This window comes from Kogia breviceps, chromosome 15, assembly GCF_026419965.1.
Source record: "Kogia breviceps isolate mKogBre1 chromosome 15, mKogBre1 haplotype 1, whole genome shotgun sequence".
Taxonomy (NCBI): domain Eukaryota; kingdom Metazoa; phylum Chordata; class Mammalia; order Artiodactyla; family Physeteridae; genus Kogia; species Kogia breviceps.
This window is the reverse complement of record NC_081324.1, coordinates 85,340,195-85,360,779: the sequence shown is the minus strand read 5'-3', so window position 1 is coordinate 85,360,779 and position 20,585 is coordinate 85,340,195. Positions and strand designations below refer to the sequence as shown.

Below are 20,585 nucleotides of genomic sequence, written 5' to 3'. Positions count from 1 at the left end.
GGGAAGAGAGAAAGGATCCGGAGTTCCATTTCAAAAATATTAAATGTGAAATGTTTATCAGACATCTGAATGAAGATGTTAGGTAGGAAGTTGGAAGCACAAGTACAGAGTCCATGGAGAAGGGCTCGAGCTGAAGAAATAAATTTGGATTACACCAGCATATGCAGTATTTAAAGCCAGGAGATTAAATAATGTCCCACATTTCAGCCTTGAGCCTGCTAACACTTAGAGGTCATGAACATAAGGACCTGACAATATGGGGCCAATTTGTTAAAAAGGAAAAGCCAGGGGGACTTCCCCGGCGATCCAGTGGTTAAGACTCCGTGCTTCCACTGCAGGGAGCTCGGCTTCGATCCCTGCTCGTGGAACTAAGACCCCACATGCCACGCGGCATGGCCAAACATTTTTTAAAAAGAAGGAAAGGCCACAGAGTGAATGGTGTCTCAGAGGCAAGTGGTGAAGATTCTCCAAAGACAGGGTAGGATTGATATCAAACACTGAGAGGAAGTCGAGTCAGTTGTGGACTGAAAGATAACTGTTGGAATTGGCCATGAACCCTGGAGACCTTGACAAAAGGACTTCAGCAGAGAAGAGGCAAACCTCTGATGATGTGGGTTCATGACAGAATGGGAGGTGGGCGAGTGTGATACGGAAAGCTTCTGCAAGGACGTTTTCCAGAACGGGGAACCGAGAAATGAGACAAGGGATGATAATTCCTGCCCTAAGTACTAAATAAGACGAACCACAAAAATCACTTCACGGACAGCAAGTGTCTTCTGGGTGCTGATCTTCGGTCCAGCTCTTCCATGCTAAGTCGACCCAAGAGTTTCCAGCGTGCATTGTACAACCCAATGGCCCCGTACGAATGCCAAACTCACCAAATACCCACTCTGAGTTCGGAGACTGAGATGAGAGAAGAAACGAGTTGCCTGTCACCTGGAGCTTCAGGCGAAAAACAATCAAATAAAATCACCATTTCCTGAGTGATCGCTAAATGTAAGTCACCGATATAATACTGTCTTCCAACACCCCTGACCAAATAAATACCTGTTGCGTAACAGGAAGGTAAAGTACCGAAGAGAACAAGTCGTGTCTAGAGAGATTCTTCAGTCTAGTTAGAAAAATTGGAAACAGGAAGAAATCAACATATACAGACATGCAAATTAATGACTGCACACTGGCAGCAAAATAGAGGGATGTCTTTCTCAGAAGTAAGGAGGAGACATCAAGGAACTTTTTCGGGGCCCAAAGGTGAAGATAAGTGAGGAATTCTCTTACATATGTATGACCTTTCTCTTCACCCCTGACGGCAGGGGGACAGAAGGGAAGGAGGAAGGGAGGAAGCAGGGGTACACCTTTAAAGACGAAACCTGACACATACAGCATTTTACAATTTATAAAACACCATCCCACTTGACAGTCTCTCTCTCTCTTTTTTTTTTTTGGCCATACCACATGGCTTGTGGGATTTTAGTTCCCTGACCAGGGATTGAACCCAGGCCCTCAGCAGTGAGAGCACAGAGTACTAACCACTGGACCGCCAGGGAATTTCCCCCTCCACCTGACATTCTCGATTGCCTCATGTGGTAGATTTCAGTGCCATACCCAGCACTGCACCCTCACCCTTTGCCTTGTGAATTTGTGGTTCCACCCACCAGAGGTAAAATAGGCTTTATCTCAACGATGTTGGGTTTGGGCAAATGACTCCTTTTGCCCAGCAGAATTTTAACAAAAAATTCTCCATAAAATACTGAAAACACAGAACAGGGAACTCTGCTCAATATTATGTAACAACTTAAAAGCGAAAAGAATTTGAAAAAGAATAGATACATGTATATGTATAACTGAATCACTTTGCGGTACACCTGAACCTAACACAACATTGTTAATCAACTCTACTCCAATATAAAATAAAAAGTTAAAAAAAAACCATAATTAAAGGATTGGGTTTGCCCTCTTGGGGTCTGCAACCTTGATGAGGTGAACCCCAGCTGACCTGAAGACCTGTGAGCAATAAAAAAAAGCTCGTGGTGGCATGTGACTAAGATCCTGGGGCTGTTTGTTATGCAGGTGTAACTAACTGATACAGTCTATGACAATGTGTCCCAAATAGTGTTTGAAGCACAATCCACATTAGAAAATACATCTTACCTTAGGACCAATACACAAAAAGTATACATAAAGGCAAAAGCCAAAGTTTCATGAAAAAATACTTAACCTCTTTACTTGCAAGTCACTCTGAATTTTCTATTCCGTTCTATCCCATCCCATTCTATTCCACTCCACTCCCCTCTGTGCCATGCCATTCCATTCCATTCTATTCTATTCCTTCACTTTTTACAGAATGCTGGTGAGATCCCATAAAAACTGGCCCTTAATTTGAAAAATAAATCCTGCACTGGAGCATTGTGGGAAAGTTACCCTTTACCCATTTTACAGATGAGGAGACTAACGCTCAGTTAGGTCACCTAGCCTGTAACGGAAGGCCAGTGTCCCAAGCGGTGGATTCTGACCCAACACTGTCCTTTTCTATCGGTCAAATAGCTGCCGCAGTAACCGCTGATCCCCTCTCTATATTCACTTCATTCTTAGTTTTCACTTAAAGTAGTCTTAAAATGAGGGGCCTGGCTTATCCTCTGCTTGATAAAAATCAGAGACAAAATCAAGTCAGCCAAGTTCCAGTTTCAGTTCAGAGAGGTAGATGGCTGAAAAGAGCACTTCTCTTGCCCTTACCAAACTGCAAATTAAAAGCTTTTCTTAAACCCATCAGAGAACTGCTGATGCAGGGCTACAGACTAACCTGGAATCTGGAGACAGACACATGCCCACAGGGAGGAAGAGAAATCGAGCAATTGCTTCCCCAGGGTGGACCCTGCTGAATGCCGTATAAGCTAGAAAAAAAAAAAGAATCCAAGGGAAGAACTGTACTGACTTGCTACAGGCCCCGTAGGGGCTGGTGTGAGTGTGAAGCTTTAGAGCCTGCACACAACGGAGCCTGTGCCCCCCGGGCTTGCTCGACGAATCCCATCGGGCCCTCAAGGGAAGAGCTAGCAGCATCCCCGGGACAGCTGGCTCAGGAGGGGGACAGCAGCCGCTGCGTAAACTCTACACAGTTCCATATCCTCTGTCTCCCCTATGGGGCAAAAGTCTCAGTCTTTAGGCAGAAGTATAATAAAAACTGCCCTTTAGGGCCCTAGGGGGATTCCGTTGTATCTAAAGTAACCAGTTCGAGTTAAATTTAAGCTGCTTTATTAAAAAGAGGCCTGCCTGACTCTAGCAAACAGCTATGTGCTCCTGGTGACTAAGTTCCCTCATTAAAGTTTATACAATAAGATTTATACAATAAGAAGCTCTAGGATATAACAGTGCTCCTGTCCCCAGTGGGTCCCCAGACTTTGCTTTCGCTGGTCAGAGGCAACCTCCCAACCTGAGTCATAACTGTCTACCCCTTCCCTTCGATAAGTAAGCATACCACCTCCATCATCTTTTATTTCCCCTAGACATTACTGAAGTGTGCTGAATAATACCGCATGACTCTGAGCAGGTGATTTAACCTGAGTCTCTGCTCCTTCATCTGTAATGTCAATTGGCCTTCCACTGGCACAAATACAGCATGTGCCTATAACATACCTCTTTCTTTTCTCAATGTCCCACGCAAATGGCAGTTGGGTTCTAAAGTTAACTGAAGCAAAATTGCACCCAACCAGTATTCTACAAGAAAATCCCTATTTTCATTCACCAGGCACAGCATTTATGATTTTTAATACAAAGAATATGTAGTAATGTGTATGTGTAGGATATATACATACATATACGGATATATATATATATATATATATAAAACTATAGGTAGCACGCAATTGTGCAGATGGGTGGTATATGCAAATTATTCAGTCATTTCTCTCTGCTCAGAACACTCGAGCAATTTACAGTGTGCTGGCTCTCCCTGTGGGCTTTCTTACCTACACCTTCTGTAAAAGTATCTTCCAGTTCTTCTAACATTTCATTAGTCAAGGGTTCCTTGGAGGCCTCAGTTCAGTCTTTTATGTCTTCCTGAAGGAAGAGGTCATTGACACCATCCCCACTCACTTGCTTGGCCACCAGAAGAAGGCATCACACGCCTCTGGAAGATGGGGAGACTCTTCCCGCTGTGCTCACGTGCCCCCCACCAGCTGTGCCAATGTACACTGACGGATACTTTACCAGGCAGAGGAACAGAGATAACCAGACTAGAAGATGCACGGTTTCTACCCATATATGTGTATACGTATGCATGTAAATGTAAGGACCACCCCATGTTATCTCGGGCCAAATGCATATAGCTGAATTCTCAAGAGTTAAACTATTCATGTGATACAGCTCCAAGTCCTTTGGGCCCCTCGTACAATCATGGACACAAATCCAAACACTGGAACTGAAATCAAGCAGCAGTGATTGGGTCTACTGACAATGGTGCATGTTGCTTACACAGTCTATAGACTATCATAAAAAATGAATATGCAGGGCTTCCCTGGTGGCGCAGTGGTTGAGAGTCCGCCTGCCGATGCAGGGGACGCGGGTTCATGCCTGGGTCCGGGAAGATCCCACATGCCGCGGAGTGGCTGGGCCCGTGAGCCATGGCCTCTGAGCCTGCGCGTCGGGAGCCTGTGCTCCGCAACGGGAGAGGCCACAACAGTGAGAGGCCCGCGTACCACAAAAAAAAAAAAAAAAAAAAAAAAAAAAAAAAAAAAAAAAAGAATATGCAAAGTCAAATAATTCTCATGAAGATTTCTAGGAGATAAGTCCATGGATCTTGGCTCAAGGAACCTTCTATCCACCTTTGTACCTTCATAGACTATGACTTACTATGGTAATGCTTACCTCTCTGCCCCTCCTAGATGATAAGGCAAGCCTTTAAGGACAAGCATGTTGCCTTATTTAATTTTCTGCAGCTCAGGCTCATGGCACAAGGCCTGGTACCTTGTGGACATACGGAAACTACGCATCGGTGAGAGAGGAAGTGCTCCGCTCAGGCTCGTACGACCAGGAACGGGAAGGTCTTGTGAGCCCCTCCCTCCTCACCCATCACCACACTGAAAGATCCCACTCTAAGGAGACTCCTTAATTCACTGTCAAGTTCTGATCATGAGGCTTTGCTCTCAGGCTCCTTTATTCTTATCAATTCTTTCTGCATGCAGGTCAGTCTCACTTCCCTAGTTGCACCACGGCTGGGATGTTATTTCTTCCTCTCTCCGGAGCGCTGTGTGCCCAGCACCCAGCCCGGAACTGACTGATCGTCCAGGCCTCCCAGCCAAGGCAGCTCTCGGGGCCAGCGTGGGCAGAATGGAGACCACTGCGCTTCTTTCCCTTCCCAGCTCATCCAAAACACATGCCTTCCTTAGAGAATCTTAAAGTCTTGGTGCTAAAAAGCCCTCAGAGAATGCAACTCTCGAGCAGCCCAGGGAGGACAAGGATCCATCTCAAAGGCACAGAGAGGTCACAGCGAGTCTGAGGTTAAAACTCAGTGATGACACCTGCCGGGTTCCCGGCAGGGCTTTGAGGACATAAAGCAAACCCAAGTGTCTCTGCCCTCGAGGAGGTCCGAGTGGAAGAGACAGACTCCTGTGCAAAATACTGCCAAAAACAGTGACTGGTAGAACAGTAAGGTTTGTACGGTGTTTACAAGATGGTCGCCTCTGGTCTACCCAACTTCAACTCACCTTCATCTGAGATGCTCAGGACAGACCTCCACAACAGACCCACGGACACCCGTTCCCGTCCACCCTCAACCCCCGGCTCATCAGCCAACATCACCGGTCAATGCCTGCATTCTGCTGGTTGGGTCACCTCCATGATAAATCCCCAACCAAATCACGTGCAGCAAGGTGTGATTCTACCTGGACAGACAAGTGCTTCCAAAATCGCGCCCCTTATCAAAGCCACGCCAGCAAATGAGGCCCAAAATTATGGGTTTGTTGTAAAGTTTAGCATACGCTTCTCTGGGAAATGTTTTCATTTTAGCTTTTTACCCCTCAACATTGGGAGATTTTCAAAGCACCACGAACGCTTGTGAAGTTAGGAAAAGATCCAAGCACTTCCTAGTCATTAAACAGTGGCCCAGGAGGGATTAAGAGCTGTTTGTCTGGTTGAGAGCCCAGCATATGGCGCTGCCCAGCCTCCTGCACCGGCTCTGACTGCAGACACTGAACCTGGCGGAGAGAAGCGCTGGGAACGAGGCTCCATCGGCACAGGTGCTGGAGTCACAGGCTTAGGTGTTCGGGGGTTTGTGCGTCAATTAGTCACATTAAAAAAAGGCATTGTTTCATGTGTTTGTTGGCAGTCTGTATATCTTCTTTGGAGAAATGTACATTTAGGTCTTCTGCCCATTTTTGGATTGGGTTGTTTGGTTTTTTTTGATATTGAGCTGCATGAGTTGCTTGTAAATTTGGGAGATTAATCCTTTGTCAGTTGCTTCATTTGCAACCATTTTCTCCCATTCTGAGGGTTGCCTTTTGGTCTTGTTTATGGTTTCCTTTGTTGTGCAAAACCTTTTGAGTTTCCTTAGGTCCCATTTGTTTACTTTTGCTGGGAAGCAGCCGCCTAGCACAGGGAGATCAGCTCAGGTGCTCTGTGACCACCTAGAGGGGTGGGAGGGAGACGCAAGAGGGAGGGGATACGGGAACATATGTGTATGTGTAGCTGATTCACTTTGTTGTAAAGCAGAAACTAACACTCCAGTGTAAAGCAATTATTCTCCAATGAAGATGTTAAAAAAAAACAAAGGGCATTGGGGCAGGATGAGCGTATTCTCAGGGGAACGAGGGATCTGCAGGGTTTGTGTTTTCCAAACTTATCTTGAAAGTACTTCTGAAAATTTCCCTAAGAAAAGAAACTTTTCTATCAAAGAATGCTGTGAACTGAGACCTCAAGGTATAAAAACCGGCAGCTGAGAGGTTTTTTTTTTTTTATCTCCGAGGCTCCAGGGGAAGGGAAAAAGAAAAATGCCAACGATGACCTCACCAATTTCTCCAAAATCAGAATGCAGAAAAGAGGGGGGGTTGAAAGGCCCAAGCTAAGATCTGGCAGAGACGAGACTGGCTCAGCCCTGCCAAGAGAAGCCAGGGCGTCCAGACTCACACTCTCGGAGAAGATTTCCAGAGAGACCAGCAATCATTGCCCGGCCAGGCTGAGCCAGTCACAGAGGAAGGCGTGAAGCAGAGCAATGCCTCAGCAGCACAGAAGTCCCTGGAATTCACCCCCTTGATCAACTTGGAGTCCTTGCCAGTGTGACATGGGCTAATTAAAATCCTGGATATAAAAATTCCAGTCTGAACAGCTTGAGAAGTAGCCTCCACGGTGAAATTACAGCTGTTCTTACACTAAGTGACTCTGCCTTGTGAAAACCTCGACCTATGATAGCAATGAATTAAAATAATCGCGTCTAATACATCTCACTTGATACAACTAACATCTAATTTATTTGTAATAGATTTCCGTTTACCACTATAATCCACCCAGATTTTCTTCAGCACAACTGGCCTGGGATGGTGGCACTTCCGGGGATGCTGGTGGCGGCTGACTCAACAATCAAATCCCTGCCGGCCCAGGGAGGTGACAGAAACGAGGGAGGTGGGTTTGCTGTGAAGGTCAGGGAACTTGGGGATATGGTGAAAAACTTGAGGGAGCAGCCCGAACCCTGCCCAAAGGGGACGGCGGCTGCTACCCAGAGCCCACAGCTGCCACATGGGCTGTGTTCAGAGACCTCTGGACTTTGCGAGAGAAACGGGAATTCCAGAGCTCTGGTGAAATCTACTAATGTTTGAATGTTGGCATCTAAGTACATACATTTTTAAAGTACTTTGCCTCTGTCTGGGGGCACGTCCTGGGGTCTGGATTTGCCTCAAGGCCTATCATTTTATGACCTTTGGCCTAAGGACATCCTGATAGGGATGACAGGACGCAGAGCAATGGCACAGAAGTGTTGTTTTGTTTTTTTTCTCCCTCCAATATATCAAACTTTGAGGTCCATATCACAGCCTCATTAGCATCATGCTCTTCAATGCTTAATAAAACTTTTGCTAGCTCCCCACAGACTTTACCAGCAAGAGGAAATAGGTTCGTCTCACTTGCCAATGCAAATCACTTCTTAGCTGCTGCTCAAGGGACCTCTCTGCTGGAGAAGGAATCTGGGCTGTCGAATGAAGGAGTGCTGGGATTGATTAGTGATGTCTGGATTGGCACATGCCAGGAAGCAGGGTCCTATCACAAGTTTTGTTTTTTCTATATTATTTATATCCTATTTATGAAAGCAAACTGCTTTGGCCCAATATCCTTGACCAAAGTCCCTTCTGTCCCAACCCAGGCCACGGTGCAAGCACTGGTATCAGAACCGGAAAATCCTTCAAGATCCTCAGTATCAGTCTTTCACTCAAAGAGGCTGTCAAGAAAGGCACATGGAAATCCACCGTCCCCACGAGTGGGCTTCAGACACACAGACAGTCTCAGCATACGGCCACCGACTGCTCTCCCTACAAACTCTGCTCATAGGAAAAGAAGTCAGAGTGTAACCCAAATATTTATTAAGTGTCAGACACAAAGGATGTCAGGAAGTCGTGGATAAATTCATCTCTTTGAAAGTAATTCACTGGGGAGTGACACGATTGAAACCCTTGATAATGGAAACTGCTCTGTTGTCCAGAGCATGAAAAGGTGACTATATTAGGCCAATCGCTTCGGGCTGAGGCCTTTCATTTTAAAAAAGAGCCTGTTAAACTGAGCTTCAGAAGTGGTCAAAATGATCTGAAACATTTGGAGAGGGGCCCTTTAAGAAGGGTAAGGCAAGCTGCAGGGGGGAAGGGGAGTGGAAAGCAGCGCTTTGAAATCTGAGACGCTCTCTTTGCATTTCAAGTTAAACCTGAAATGTCTCCAGGCAATAATCCAAGAGCAGTTTAGAAGGAATACACTGAGTATATACATTGAATATAAATGATCATTGACTGCTGGAAGCCCGTCCCTCTTGAAAATGAATTAGCAGAGATATGAGCCCATTTGTTTAATCGGTGGCTACGTAATCCAGTCCATCCAGTCCCAGAAAAATCTTATCCCATCGTTTCTGACTGAGACAGAATCTGTATTTCCACCTGCTGCTAAAGGCAGCATTACTTTCTCAAAGTCCAGCTCCGCGTAGCGATATCTATCAATAAAGCATGAATGAATTGCTCATGCAAGACTCCGGAATATTCGGGGGAAAATGTGTGAGGTTCTCCAAAGACTTCTCTCACCGATGCTCACTGAGTCTCTGCTGCACAGTGCTCCTGGCTGAAGAAGTCAGTTCCAGCTCTTCGTGGGATTTCTTCTTACGTTCACCAGTTCCTAACATCACTGAATGTCCCTCCAGACATTTGAAATGTTTCAGAGAAAAGAGGGCTACATTTTTATCTTTGGAAGGTTGTCTTAATCTCAGGATATGTATAAAACAAGTCAGTGTACGGATAATCCCAAAGTAGGGGGGAAAGAAGCCTGCCCCTGAAATAAGCACCCTAAGTTCACAGGGCTAAGTTCCCTGTGACATTGGGGTGCTCTCTGTAAAGCAGGGGCCAAGAGCCAAGCTTCCTGGGGTCAAACCCCAGCCCCGGCACTTAGCAACTGGGTGACCTGTATTTTGGCAACAATAATTAAACGCCCTGTGCATCACTTTTCTTAGACAGTTAACTTCTAAAGTTTAAATAGGGGGGAGGGGCAATCTAGGGGTGGGGGAGTGAGAGATACAAACTACTGAGTAAACGATAAGTTCAAGGCTGTATGTACAACATGGAGAATGTGGCTAATATTTTGTGATAACTGTAAATGGAAAGTAACCTTTAAAAACTGTATACATTTTTAAAAATTTTTTAAATAAACGAAGTGTATTGAAATGATTTGAGTTTCTTTAGGAAACTCGATGAATTTGAATACGAAGCTGATAAATTCTGCCCCCCATCAAAGCTCACGGAAGGAGTTTAAATTGTGAACCAAGCCCCAAAACATCAAGGATAAATGGGCCAGGAGACAGAGGCACAGCGGCCGTAGTTGACCCTGCCTGATATCAGAAACACAGTCACAGGCCTGACACTGAGCAGGGCCCTGTGGGCTCCCGGGCACAAAAGCCTTTCTGTGTCCCCCGTTTCTTGATTACAGGAAAGTGGCTTCATTCAGCCTCCGTGACCTTCCCTGAGTTCCAACGGGCAGGCTCAAGCAGTTGTTAGTTAGGGAAGGGAGGGGATGCCGTCAAGACACAGTAGTGCAGCCTTGGGGCAGGGTCCTGGTTCCCCCTCAAGGGATACACAGAACAATACCTTTGAGCCGTTTTGCAGATACTGAAAGCCCCACTGGGTGGAAGAAGTTAACTGTCTGCTGCCCACAGGCACGTAGACCCCAGACCGGTTGGAACCAGAAAGTTGATGATGCCGACTCCCGATGACCTCATCACCAACCAATCAGAAGAAGGTCCACGAACTGACCACGCCCTCTTTGAGCCACTGCTATAAAAGTCCTCACTACCCCCCCCTCCAGGTCGGAGGCACAGTTTTGAGGGCATTAGCCCGCTGTGGCCCCCTTTGCCTGGCAAAGCGATGAAGCTATTCTTTTCTGGTTTGCCCAAAACTCTTATCTCCGACATCTAATTCGGTGTCGACCCAAGACCTCAGTAACACCGTCTCCCCAACGCAGCTCTGTTTACTGAGGGCGCGAAGCCGGGCGGCTGCAGATCTACACTGGCTGGTCCCAAGGTCTCTCCGCATGATGCCCAAACAATTCCAGAATGTTAGTGCTTCGTGAGAGATGCTAAAGACAGAAAGGAACAAAAGATCTCATTGATATTGAAATCTGAACGATGTTAACAGGAACAAAAGGTTGGGGATGGTGCGCTCTCGATCCTCCGGCCAACAGGAAATAGATGACGCCTCTCCCATTAGAATGGAACAATGGAAGCCCCAATTACCAGCATCAAGAAGGACAAAATTAGGCCATGACATCCAAACTGCCTGACAACTTATTCTTAGCTGCCTGGCTCCCGGTGATGGGTGAAGGGGAGGCAATTCATGCCGAGAAACAGAAGAACAGTGCTTTCTGTAGGAATGTTTGCCAAGCCTTGCCAAAAGAGAAAGAAACGGGCTTAAACCACTTTTGGATTTTTCTCCGTCTCCTTCTAATAACACTAGGACCCGCCTGAGGGTTTCTCTGGAAGCCCGCTGGAGCCCACAGCAGACAAGGACCCTCTGGAGATAAGTCAGTGCAGAGAGACTGTTCTGAACCTATTTCATCAACACCGTGGGATCCCCACAAGGTCCTCAATCCCACCCCCCAGGTGCCTGGGCCCCACCTTCCGTTAGGCTTATCTCCTCCTACAGTGCAGGACACGTGGAAGGTGAGGACCACAGCCGCCGGGCAAAACGCGTCCGCACGTCTCTTTCAACTGGATCACTTGCCAACAATCAAACGTCTTACATCAAGTGTGGATTTTCAGAAACACCTGCCTTTCATTCTTGCTTTACAGGAGAGAGGAAATAGGAAGGGACTGTTTCTCCACTTTTCGGTACCATGAACTTGGACATGCAGTGGTAATGCTTACTCACCACCCACTGAGCCCAGACACTTCAACCTCTCCCGTCTCAGTTTCCTGGGCTGTAAAACGGGCATAAGAGTGGTACCTACTCTGTCGGGGTGCCGGGCGGGTCGGAGGCTGCAATGTGTAAAGAACCAGTGGACCAGAGTCTGGCACGGTGTCACCGGGGGCTGTGGCTGTTCTCGCTGCTCCTTCTAACAGACCCTTCGGGGCAGGAAGAGAAGTGAGACATGGACCTGGCCTCAGGGGGCAAACCTGCCACCTGAACAGGGACACACGACATGCCGAGTCCCTAATACGTGCATCCACACAGGGCACAGAAGCACAGAGGTGAGGACCCCGGTGTGGGAGGCAGGACACAGAACGGCAGGAAGGAGGCGGCTGCACAGGGCAGGGGCACCTGGGCCAGAGTCCAGAGGACGGCTGGGGCTGGTCCGGATGCAGGGAGTCGGGGAGGGATGCCGGGCCCAGGGAGAAGATGTGCAAAGCACACAGAAGAAGGCAGAGATCAGAGAAGGAGAGAAATCGAGTCCAGATGTGCCTCAGGATCCAACCTCACCTCTAGCTGCACATGAGTCGATATATTGCCCCCCCCCCTCCGGGCTTACGACAGTTGGATTTGCGTTTCTATCACTTGCAACCAAAACAAAAGTAAGCTCACCAATACAGGATTTCACGGCAGGCCTGCCAGATCCCCCCAGTCCCCTCCGCCTGAATCGGGATGTCTCTGGCTCTGTGACCTCAGCTCTCAGTTGCCTCTCTAAGGACCATGTTCAGGGCACGCCCACCTTCCACTTTATCCTCTCTGTGAATCCAACCACTTAAGGAAAATCGGGTCACACAGCCTTTGGCAGGGGCCACGTGATGAGCCAGGAAATGCAGCTGCTCTCTCGAAGCTTCCTGCATCCTCCAGCGGTGACACTGGGCTCTGTCTAGTGACCCCACACAAGCAGCAGAAACCGTTGTATTTTTTTTTCGACAGCACATCTGCTGCCTACCCTTTGCCCTTCACAGACAAATTTTGGAAATAAAGACCTTCCCTGGGGCAGAGAAGGCTTTAAAATGTTAATACCCTTTTAGGAGGCCTTTCGCATCTCATTATTTCAAGTCCGGCTGATACCAGAAGGCTGGAAACTTGATTATTGCAGCCAAAAGTTGGAGGGTACCCTCTTCAAGATCAGCATGACTTTACATTGATTTCTCTCCAAGCGTGAATGAGTTCATCCCCTGCTGGTGATGTATGCCAGGGCTTCTGCGGTTCTGGAGACCGCAACTCACTGACCCACAGTACAATTACCAACACATTAAAAACAGGAGGCCATCACTTGGTCAGCAAGACAGACACTCAAAGATTAAATCACAATTACAACATGGAAATTGCATTTTTCTTCCTCCCTCTGAAGACCTTGAAAGACACTTAGCAAAGAACCGCAGATGTGCTGTTGCGGGCAGCATAAAGACCCTCAAAGCTGTCTACGTCTTAATCCCCAAAACCTCTAATATGTCACTTTACACGGTAGGTGGAACTGTGAGCGCAGAATGATATATCCAAGCTCTAGCCCCTGGAAGCTGTGAATGTGACCTTATCTGGAAACAGGGTCTTTGCAGATATAATTAACTTAAGGATATTGAGATGAGATCATTGTGAATCAGGGTGGCCCCTAAATCCAATGACGAACGCCCTTATAGGAGAATAAGGCCACACGGAGACAGGCGAGAAGGCCATGTGAAGACGGAGGCAGAGCAGGGAAGGATGCGGCCACAAGCCGGGGACACCTGGGGCCCCCAGAAGCTGGAAGAGTCAGGGAAGGATCCTCCCCTAGAGCTTCTGGAGGGGGTATGGCCCTGCCAACACCTGGATTTCAGACTTCTGGCCTCCAGAACTGGGAGAGAACAGATTTATGCTGCTTTAAGCCACTGAGTTTGTGGGAACTGATATGGCAGCTCTAGGAAACTAATACATGTGGCAAAGGGACTCTGCACATGTAACTAAGGATCTCGAGGTGAAGGGATTATCCTGGGATAACCAGGTGGGCCTAATGTAATCACAAAGGTCCTTATTAGAGAGAGGCAGGAGGCTCAGAGCCAGAGAAACAAGAGGCGATGATGGAACCAGAGGTCAGAGAGAGAGAGAGATTTGAAGATGCTACGATGTGGACTTTTGAGATGGAGGAGGGGGCCCCAGCCAGGAAAGGCAGGCGGCCTCTAGAAGCTGGAAAAGGCAAACAGAGTCTCTGCTAGAGCTTCCAGAAGCAACACAGCCCTGCCAACCAACCCATTTTAGGGTCCTGACCTCCAGTACCATCAGATAATAAATGTGCATTGTTTTAAGTTACTAAATTCACGTTCATTTGTTACAGCAGCAAGAGGAAACTGACACACATGCCTTCCAGGTCATGAGGATGGAAACAAAACTCCTTTGTAAATTCAGAAAACATCATTTATCAACTGACTCCCTGATGGGAAAGCCATAGGAATGATACTTCACTACTAGCTCATAAAGCTGTTCCCCCATGGAGTCAGGATTTGAACTGACATCACCTGTTTAGAAGCTTACCCCCACCCCCCAAACGCACTCCCTCTGCATTATTTTTCTTGATGTTGAGCTAGAGTGGTTCCCTTTTGACTTCCTCTCTTGAAATCTAAAAAGCACAAATCTACTCTGCATTCCAAAGGACAGCCCTTGAAAGACTTCAAAAGAGCCGTCATGTTTCCCTCTTCACCTCTCCCTGGGCCTTTTCTTCTCATCACCAGGCTCAACACTCATACTTCCTTCAATCATTTCTCCTGTGATTTGATTTCAAGGGCCCTCAGCCCCTCAGACAGTCTTTGACAGAATACGATCCAATTTCCAGCCTTCCTCTTATGCCTAGAAAGATACAGAATTCTCCGTCAGAGGGACGAGTGACATGTATCATCTTTGACTTATAGAGACCAAGGGACAAGACATAGCTCCCTTTCCTCTGAAACCTACTATCAAAAAACCGGCAGCACAAGTGTGACGCGGAATCACAAACGTCCCTCCACCTCCATGCGGGAGGCAAGAGGAAAGGGTGGAGACTGGGGTGATCTGGATGCGTCGGCGGTACGCACAGGGCCGTCCTCTGGTCGCTTCCGGGTGGAGGGTCACAGGAAGCAGTGTGGGCCCAGGGCTACTCGACCTTGTGAATTTCAGAAGAGGCTGGAAATCCGGATTTCTATGTGATTTGCCAATTTTTACAGGATGGCAGCAAATTAAATACACACACAGGCACACACACACACACACACACACACACACTCCTCTGAACCACATGCAGCCTGCAGTCTGCCCACCTGTGACCTCTGTTCTGGGGTCACGCACCCATTCATGCCAACAAAAGTCATATCAGCCTGTGGCAGCCGCTTCAGACAGGTGGTTCCACAGGGAATTAGAGCCATGCTCTTGTAATAACTTTTGATGGAGTATAAGCTGTAAAAACATGGAATCACCATGCTGTCCACCTGAAGCTAATACAATACTGTAAATCCACTAAACTTCAATTAAAAAACACAGCTGGTTCATCAGACCTCACTGTGAGCAAAACTGCCAAGGTTTCTTGCACACACACACATGCAATTAATATGCGTCTTCTATGTATGGCTTTTTTTTTAACATAGAAGTAGCTGTCCACTTAAAATGTGACACAGATCGCTTCCCATCTTGCCAAGGTTCCAGCCCTTCAAAATCCTTGCTGTCCTCAGATTTATTCCCCCTGACGTCATACATACGGGCCCAAGTCAAAGAAGCCAGTTTGTGTATCACTACACTTTACACCGTCCTGAATTTCTACTCTGTCCCTTACCTAAGTCTCAATCCCAACGCTCAGGATTTCCATCGCGCGACCATCTTTGCGGAAACCTGCAAGACTCTCCCTGGGGAATCACACAGCGTTTCCTGCGCCGGGAGGAAGTGACCGGGTGACAGATCCACAGACCAAGGGGGTCTCTCCCTGGGGTGCCAATGAGCACCCACGTGTTTAGGTGCCCCTGGGGTGACGCCCAGGCCAGCGGACAGCTCTGAGGACGACGCTGTACGTCTTAGCGTTATGACAAAATTTATGACAAATGCTGACACGAAAGCTGTGACAAACGCATCACAGACATTTAGTGAATCCCCCTCGATCGACCCAGGCGCCGGGATTTGCAGCAGAGCCTGGGCTCCCCTAGAAACGTCTTACAGCAGTTCTGCACTTGGGGCTCTGCACACTCTCGTTTGCTAAGATCAGGCCACAGTTTGCTAGAAGAGAGCCCCATCTTCAAGAGGCCACCAAAGCGACCGCTGAGCCAGAAACTACTGTCTTCCAAGCAATTTCTCTCTCGGGCTCAGGGGAGGACGCTTTTAGTGTATTTCTGCAAAGGGGAGACCACCAAGTATAGGGCAACAATGGGACCCGTGAACTTGGGCTGCCTCTGTAGGGTAGCGCTCTGCAGGGCAGGAGAGCAGAGATCCCGCCCTGGGGGCTCCACACCAGGCTCCCGGGAGGGAACAAGGCCCAGGGGTCTACAGAGCTGAGCCATCTGTTTGAGCCCAGGGTGGCATAATCACACAGATGCCACCTCCGAGTGCCATACCAATGTCTCCCTCCTGGAATGACAGGGCGGTGGTAAATAACATGCATTTTCAAAGGCAAACAAGGGCAATGAATCAATATTTTTCATTCTGTGCAGATGAGTTTGTATGACTTGGCTCAGATCTTTCTAGACTCAGAATATCGAAGGCTTTAGATTTGTTTCATCAAACCTGCCCGCAGAGTCCGAGGCCTGCCAGGAGCCCCAGGGCAAGGCTGTGTGTACTTTGAAGCCAGTCCACCTTCTGTCTCGGGGGAAGAATTAGCATTCCACCCAGAAAGCAGGCGATGCCAAATTGGGGTTTCCTAAGGATTAATTTTTTTTTAAATTAGGCCTCACAGACACATCAGTTCTTCCTTATCAAAACCATCTCCGGCTTAAGGCACAACCTCCTGCAGGTCACTGTCAGAAGGAAGGAATCCCTCCCAGATCTTTTCCGACACAGGGAAAAGCCTGCAGGATTTTCTGTCCACCACAAAGTCCTTCGGACGGGGACCGAGTTGCATCTCACAGCCGAACAGGAGCCAGCAGGGCAGAAAGAAGGCAGAACTCAGCGGTACTGAGTTTTTCTAAAATGAATGAAGACATAGGACCTGGGAGCTCTCTTAGCAGCTTAAAGAGAAAGAATCATTCTAAAGATGTAAGTCTTTCTCTCGGGGTCTCTGCTGCAAGAGGAAACTGCCAATCAGGGCGCCAAGAAAAAATGGGCAGAAACTCTAAATTCAGTGATTCAAACAGACCCCGGGCAAAGACATGAAAAACCATCACGCGCTGGGGCTCCTGGCTGAATACGGAGCCCTAAAGGCAGCTAATAGGACGGCGGATGCAGCACAAACGTGCCACGGCCAGATTTCCCCAGACTGTGAGCTGTGTCCCACTGGTACCCAAGTGGAGTTAGGGGGCACATGGATGGACTTTTAAAAACGTTAATAGTCGTTTACTTTCATGTATATGAAGAAAACATTAGTGCACCAAGCTCACGGATCTTACTGTCTTCCAATGAGACATTTAAGGTATTTAAGGTTGAAAAGTGAGGCGTTTAAAGAAAATATAATGAGTAAATTATATTATCTGGCGCAGGAAGTTGGCAAAAATTGCGAAGATGGCAGGTAGCTGTGGCTGAAATTCGGGAAATACCGTCCTATGAGCAACAGAAGGGGAAGAGAATTGTTTCTGCTCGAGAGGAAGACCGAGGCCGGGAGCAGCACGGCGCGCGCAGCCTCCTCCGACTCCAGGCGAGCGCCTGGCCTCACCCCCTCCGTCCTCGGCATCCTCGTCCCGGTCTCAGCCCTCCGGAGCCTGGGATGCCCAGAGCAGCCCCGGGACGGAGGGGAGGGAAACGACCGAACGCCCGGGAACGTGGAGGTAAAGCCCCGCGGTACCTTGACGACGTCTTCATCCGCAGACCTGCATTCCACAGCCTCCGACACGTCCACCACCGAGCCGTCCTCTTGAACGGCCACGACCTTGACGGGAACCGAAACCACCTTTCCGGTGAGAATGGCCGTGTTCAGAACCTCCGTGTCCTGCGCGGGAGAAAAGGGGGCACGTGTCAGCCGCAGGCACGCCCGTGAGCCCCGGGAGGGGGGACCCGCAGGCTACCTCCGACCTTAGTGGTTGTTCTACAATTTAAAAAACAGCCTGTGCCCTGCAGACACCCCTCGCACACAGTGCAGGAGTTCTTTTCGATATTTGCCAAATCTTAAAAGCTCGAGGTTCATTTGGTGAACGACGGCCTGTGTTCAGGGCTTATTCACAGAGTGAACGCAGCCTTCGTTTTGGTTTCAAACTAGGAAAGACAGCAGCACACAGAAGAGAAAACTAGCTGCAGGCTATAAGCCTCCCCACCCCTGAGCTGACCACCAGCGTCCTCTACCCCCAAACCTCCAAGCCCCGCCTCCCCGGGATTTCCCAGCCAAGCCTGGGAACTCACAATTCCTGGCCCACCATGCCCTGCGCTAGGCATTGTGAAACTGACATCATGTTAACTTCTCTCCTCCTCTGACATCCTTCAAAGTTCTGCAGTTTTTAGCCCACCTCTCTGGCTCCTTCTTGCTGCCCTCATCACAGTCAAGCCTCAAACAGAGGTCTTTTCTGTTCTCCCAACAGTGAATCTCATTCATGCCTTCCGCTCTTTCATATGCAGAGCTCTCTACCGAAAACACGCCTCCCTGTTCCTTCTATCCTTCAGATCTCAGCGTAAATGTCCACTTCTTTGGAGAAACAGGGCTCTTCTGCCTGCCCACAGTGTGTGTTAGCACTGCATTATTATTTCTCATAGCACCTAGTCTGCCCTGTATGGTAATAACCACAAGTGGTCACTATATATTTATTGTGTTTATGTTTTAATTAACTCTGACTGCTCATGAGATTGTAAACTCCCCAAGGGTCAAAGCCATCTTTGCTCTGACCTCCACTGCACCCAGAGAACCTGGAACAGTATCTGGCATGGGAAAAGTAGTGCAGAAGAGAGCATGCGTGGGTTCCGGGACTGGACTGTGTTTGAAACTGGCTCAGCCTCTGATTCGGTGAGGATCATGTGGATCTGTAGTTACAGAAAATCTGACTCAAGTGAAATAACCCAACACGGGTTTATACGCTTCACTCATGACCAGAATTCTGGAGCTATGTGTCTGCTGGCTCTGGTCCAGTGACTCAGTGAGGGGAGGGCTACTACTTCTCTGCAGCTCTCTTGGCCACTCCCTCAACATAGCAAGATGGCATCTATCACATCAGCCATCTCCATCCACTGTCTAAGCGGGGAGAAGGCTGAGGGGGGAGGGGTCACGTGCTACACCAGCTCCTCTTCATCAGGAAGTACAAAGCTTGTCACACGGCCAGCCCACCTGTAAAGGAGGCTGGGAAAGTGAGCTGGTCATGGAGGAGGGGTTTGTAAGTGGCTTTTTATAATCCATTAACAGCATCTGCCACAAGATACTTCCCCGTGTGCCAGGGTTCCCTGATCTGAAATCCAGGGATAATAAAAGTACCTGCTGTGTGGTGACCTTATGAGGATATAATGGGTCAATCCATGTACCAGATTTAGAACAGAGATGGCAGATAATGAGCCACAAGAACTCAGTAAATACAGAGATTACAGTGGATGCTGTAAAAGAGGTGTTTCACGAATGGATTAGAGAACCACCGAGTGGGTCCACAAAGGGAGTGTGGTGGAGATGCTACTTCCACACTTGTCCGAAGAGAAGAAGTCAACTAGAGAAGCTGGTGGACACTGGGCAACTCAGCTCAGCAGTGAGATTCACCAAAACACTCAGCAATTGGCTCCACCAGAATGGACCAAACAGATCCAAGTGTTCCTTTCGCTCCTGGGAGCCCCTACTCTCAGCTCATGCACTAAGCGGGTCCCACATTCAATGTCCTAAATCAGCCCCTCATCCTCCACCCCAAATGTGAAAAAGGGTAAGAGATGCGGTAGGAGAAGGAGAAGGTGGCAGGGGAGGAGGAGGGGGAGGAGGAGGAAGGGAGGAGGGAGATGGGGAGGAGGAGGAGGAAGGGAGGAGGGAGATGGGGAGGAGGAGGAGGAAGGGAGGAGGGGGAGGAGGGGGAGGAGAGGAGGAGGAGGAAGGGAGGAGGGGGAGGAGGGGACGAGGGGGAAGAGGAAGAGGAGGAGGAAGGGAGGAGGGGGGAGGAGGGGGAGGAGGGGGGAAGAGGGGAAGGAGAAAGGAGGAAGAAGAGGCAGAGGAGGAGGAGGAAGGGAGGAGGGGGAGGAGGAGGGGGAGGAGGGGGAGGAGGAGGGGGAGGAGGCAGGAGGGGGAGGAGGAAGGGAGGAGGGGGAGGAGGGGGAAGAGGGGGAGGAGGAGGAAAGAAGAAGGAAGGGAGGAGGGGGAGGAGGGTGGAGGAGGGGAAGGAGAAAGGAGGAAGAAGAGGTGGAGGAGGAGGAGGAAGGGAGGAGGGGGAGGAAGGGAGGAGGGGGAAGGGAGGAGGGGGAGGAAGGGAGGAGGGGGAGGAGGGGAAGGAGAAAGGAGGAAGGGAGGAGGGGGAGGAGGAGGGGGAGGAGGGTGGAGAGTTCTGAGTACTTTACATGTAATTAATTGCTCATTGACTTTTCTCAACAACCCTCCTAAAGTAATTACTAGTATTGTTCCCAGTTTATAGATTGTTTTTCATTGATATTAAAGCTGTAAATAGTACCTACTTGTCAATAGGAAACATCAGCTTTGTAATGAATATTTGAAAACAATGCCAACCCAATCTAAGAGAGATGAAAAAATAAGTTGTTGGTTGTTCTTTTACATATTTCTTTTCCTCTAGGTGGAATGTCAAGGAGATATGTCCAAAAGAGTATCAATAGAGTCCATGTTCCTGAGGATCCCACTGTCACCAGGGAGATGAAATTTATGTACTTTTACATGTAAGCTGTACAGCGAGGACAGGAAGCAGTGCAGAAGCTGAG

The 20,585-nt window shown here is 48.5% G+C and overlaps 1 protein-coding gene across 3 annotated transcripts in view; it reads right to left on the bottom strand.

Annotated features, from left to right (window-relative positions):
* Positions 1 to 20,585, bottom strand: part of TMEM132B (transmembrane protein 132B) — a 383,413-nt gene that overhangs the window by 23,414 nt on the left and 339,414 nt on the right. For all 3 annotated transcript variants that reach the window (XM_067014888.1, XM_067014887.1, XM_067014886.1), the window contains one exon: positions 17,554 to 17,697. In XM_067014888.1, the coding sequence (XP_066870989.1) occupies positions 17,554 to 17,697 (144 nt within the window). The remainder of the gene's footprint in view (positions 1 to 17,553; positions 17,698 to 20,585) is intronic.